General features: G+C 40.4%; 1 protein-coding gene and 1 pseudogene across 1 annotated transcript in view; one reads left to right on the top strand and one right to left on the bottom strand.

The window, feature by feature from the left end:
• Positions 1–3,226, top strand: part of LOC105526266 — a 137,296-nt pseudogene that overhangs the window by 36,424 nt on the left and 97,646 nt on the right.
• The window catches only part of LOC105526264 (ankyrin repeat domain-containing protein 18B-like), a 64,020-nt gene that overhangs the window by 15,853 nt on the left and 44,941 nt on the right, over positions 1–3,226 (bottom strand). Inside the window, exon 7 of the mRNA XM_011962208.1 lies at positions 271–311. Coding sequence (XP_011817598.1) covers positions 271–311 — 41 coding nt within the window. The remainder of the gene's footprint in view (positions 1–270; positions 312–3,226) is intronic.

Genomic DNA, 3,226 nt, shown 5'->3' with positions numbered 1-3,226 from the left:
TTACTGAGGCTTCTTCCTTCTAGTACACATATTATAGACAATATTCTCAACCACACACTCATACATGGCTACTTGGTGCAGATTACTTTTGTAGATAGTGAATCTTGTCTATTTTATGTTGATTCTTATTGATGTTACTTTGAATATAGTGTTATTTTCTAATCTTGAAGGGGGGCTGTCTCATCCTTAGGATATTGACCAGTATACTTTGTCCTTTTTCCTTTTCTTTTCTTTTTTTTTTCCTTTTTCTTTGGATATTGACCAGCATACTTTGTCCTTTCTTCCTTTCTTTCTTTTCTTTCTCTTTCTTTTACTTTCTTTCTTTCCTTTCTTTCTTTCTCCTTCCTTTTCTCTCTCTCTCTCTTTCTTTCTTTCTTTCATATCTGTCTCTCTCTTTCTTTCTTTTTTCGACCACTATACTTTGTCCTTTTTTTCTTTTTCTTTTTTGTTGAGATGGAGTCACAGCCTCTTATCCAGGCTGGAGTGCAGTGGTGTCACGTCGGCTCACTGCAACTTCCATCTCCTGGGTTCAAGTGATTCTCCTGCCTCAGCCTCCCAAGTAGCTGGGACTACAGTTGCACACCACCACGCCAAGCTAATTTTTGTATTTTCAGTAGAGACAGGGGTTTGCCATGTAGGCCAGGCTGTTCTTGTACTTCTGGCCTCAGGTAATCCACCCACCTCAGCCTCCCAAACTGTTGGGATTACAGGCATGAGCCATGGCACCCAGCCCTTTTTTCTTGTATAATGAAAACTTTCCCATGAGAATCAGATTATCAATTGTTTGCCTTTGTTTCCTTCTAAAAAATTTCCTTTTCCACAGAGATATGGCATGATGAACATCTTGTTCTACACTTTCTTTCTGGGGACACTCAACTATGTCATTGGGAAGCTCCAGTCAAGTAGAGATCTCCCTTCTTCCTAATCGAGATTCTTCATCTCAAAATGGTGTCCACCAAATGTCTTATCCAGGTAGTCTCTTGCTCAGGAACTCATGAAATAAGAACCTTCTGGAGAAGTTAGAAGCTATTGACTGAGATGGTTTAAAGCTGTCCCTTATTATATGTTTTACTCCCAAGGCAGACATCACAGTGGCTAATAATTCTATGCCTGATGTCTAAATCAACTCTATGGGAATCTATAAAAAACATTTTATTTATAAGACAGAGTCTCGCTCTGCTACCCAGGCTGCAGTGCGATGGCTAGCTCAAGCGATCCTCCCACCACAGCCTCCCAATGTAGCTGGGATTATAGGCATGCATCACCATGCCTCATCTGTTAAAAAATTTTTTTTTTGGTAGAGTCAGGGTCTCACTTATATTGCTCCGGCTGGTCTCAAATTCCTGGGCTCAAGCACTGTTCTTGCCTTAGCCTCCCAAAGTGCTAGAATTACTGGTATGAACCACCTCACCAACCAGGTGTTCCATGCAATGGTTTGAGAAGCAGTTCTACACAGAAACCAGAAGGCCTGGGTCTGAATCCCAGCTCTACCAGATACTAGCTGTGTGAACTTGAGAAAATTAATTTTCTGTGTCTCTGGTTCTTTATCTATGAAATGGAGAGAATAATACCATCTACTTCACTGGGATGTTGGGAAGATTAAACCGGGGACTGACATGAAGCACTTAGAAGAGTACATGGTGCACGGTGAGCAACAGATAAGATTTGCTTAAAAGCACTTAGAAGAGTCCATGTACGTAGTGAGCTACAGATAATATTTGCTATTAGCATGGTAATTTTTACTTTTTTATATCTTGACAATTGTACACGTTAGGCAGGAGGCATTCCAATGGGAGTGGTCTCCTAGAGCTGCACTGAATCATTCTTCACACCACTGAAAGTGGCAGCAAACGGGGAGCGCATAATTTATACGTTACTTTTCTCTCCATATGACTCAGTGGGCAACAGTCATGTACGTACTACAACGTAAACAGCACGTCCTGACTGGAGTAGTACATAACCGACATGACCAGCAGAGACAGGCTGAGCCACCGAGCTGAAAACCCTGGACTCTATTGCTAAATCAAGGCTTCTGAATCAATTCCCTCCCAGAAGCTGTTGCTGTGCACTGCTTTCATAAGTACTCTGCTGAGCACTCGGATTAAGGGGCTGTGCTATCATTCATCAGACAAGCTGCAGCCAGAACTGTTCAGCTGACAAACTGGCAACCATCCAGAAATACAGTTTTGGCTACATAGTGACGGAAGGCAAATTTAGATTCTTTTTTCATACTGAGAAAAACATGAGCATTTGATTGAACAATTCTCCTCTATTAGACTAATTGGTTTTAATTTCATATTTAATTGCTAAAAATACACAGAATAAAAGACTTACTGTGTTAATGTCTCAAAAAAGAAATAATTGGTATGGTATATTTTGTTCTATGCTAAAAGCTTCCAAGCTAAAATATTTTCAATTTATACAAGGATAGGTGACATGCATGTCAGATATTATTTTCCCTTTAAGCAAATTTATGATGAGACAAAATTATCTTCCATCAGAAATAAAAGCCATGTCAAATTAAGGGCTAAGTTGTTCTGCAGACTGGGCAACAAGTGCTGAGATGTAAGGTCAGTGAGAGTCAGAATAGTCAGAGAAAGCTTCATGAAGAGGAAATTGCCTGCCAGGTCTGAATGAATGAGGCTAGATGAGCAGGAACTGAGAAGGCAGGAAGGACAGCATGGGTAAAACTGGGGCTGACATCTTCCCAATTAACGCTGAGGATAAAGTCCAATGGCAGAGAAATAAAAACATACATCCATACAATAACCTGTAAATGAATGTTCACAACAGCTGCTTTCATAATAGCCAAAAAGTGGAAACAACCTAAAGGTCCATCAGCTGACGAATGAATGGAAAACTGGTGTAGCCATGAAATAGACTATTATCAGACAATAAGAAGGAATAAACTACTGATATGTGCTACAACATGGATAAAATTCTGAAAACATTCTGCTAAGTGAAAGAGCCAGTCAGAAAGGACTTCATATTGTATGACTCTGTGTATATAAAATATGCAGACCATACACATCTACGGAGACAAAAGTGGACAGTGGTTGCCTACAACTAGGTGGAGAGACATGGGGTAGGGGTAGGTGGAGAGACGTGGAGAGGGGTTGCAGTCATGGCTAAGAGATGTGGGGTTGCTTTTCAGAGTGGTGAAAATGTTCTAGCATTGATTGTGCTGATGATTACACAATGCTATGAATATACTAACAGACACTGA

Source organism: Colobus angolensis, unplaced genomic scaffold (genome assembly GCF_000951035.1).
Source record: "Colobus angolensis palliatus isolate OR3802 unplaced genomic scaffold, Cang.pa_1.0 Scaffold581, whole genome shotgun sequence".
NCBI classification, from domain to species: domain Eukaryota; kingdom Metazoa; phylum Chordata; class Mammalia; order Primates; family Cercopithecidae; genus Colobus; species Colobus angolensis.
The sequence above is the reverse complement of the archived record's forward strand: the minus strand, read 5'-3'. Positions and strand labels throughout refer to the sequence as shown.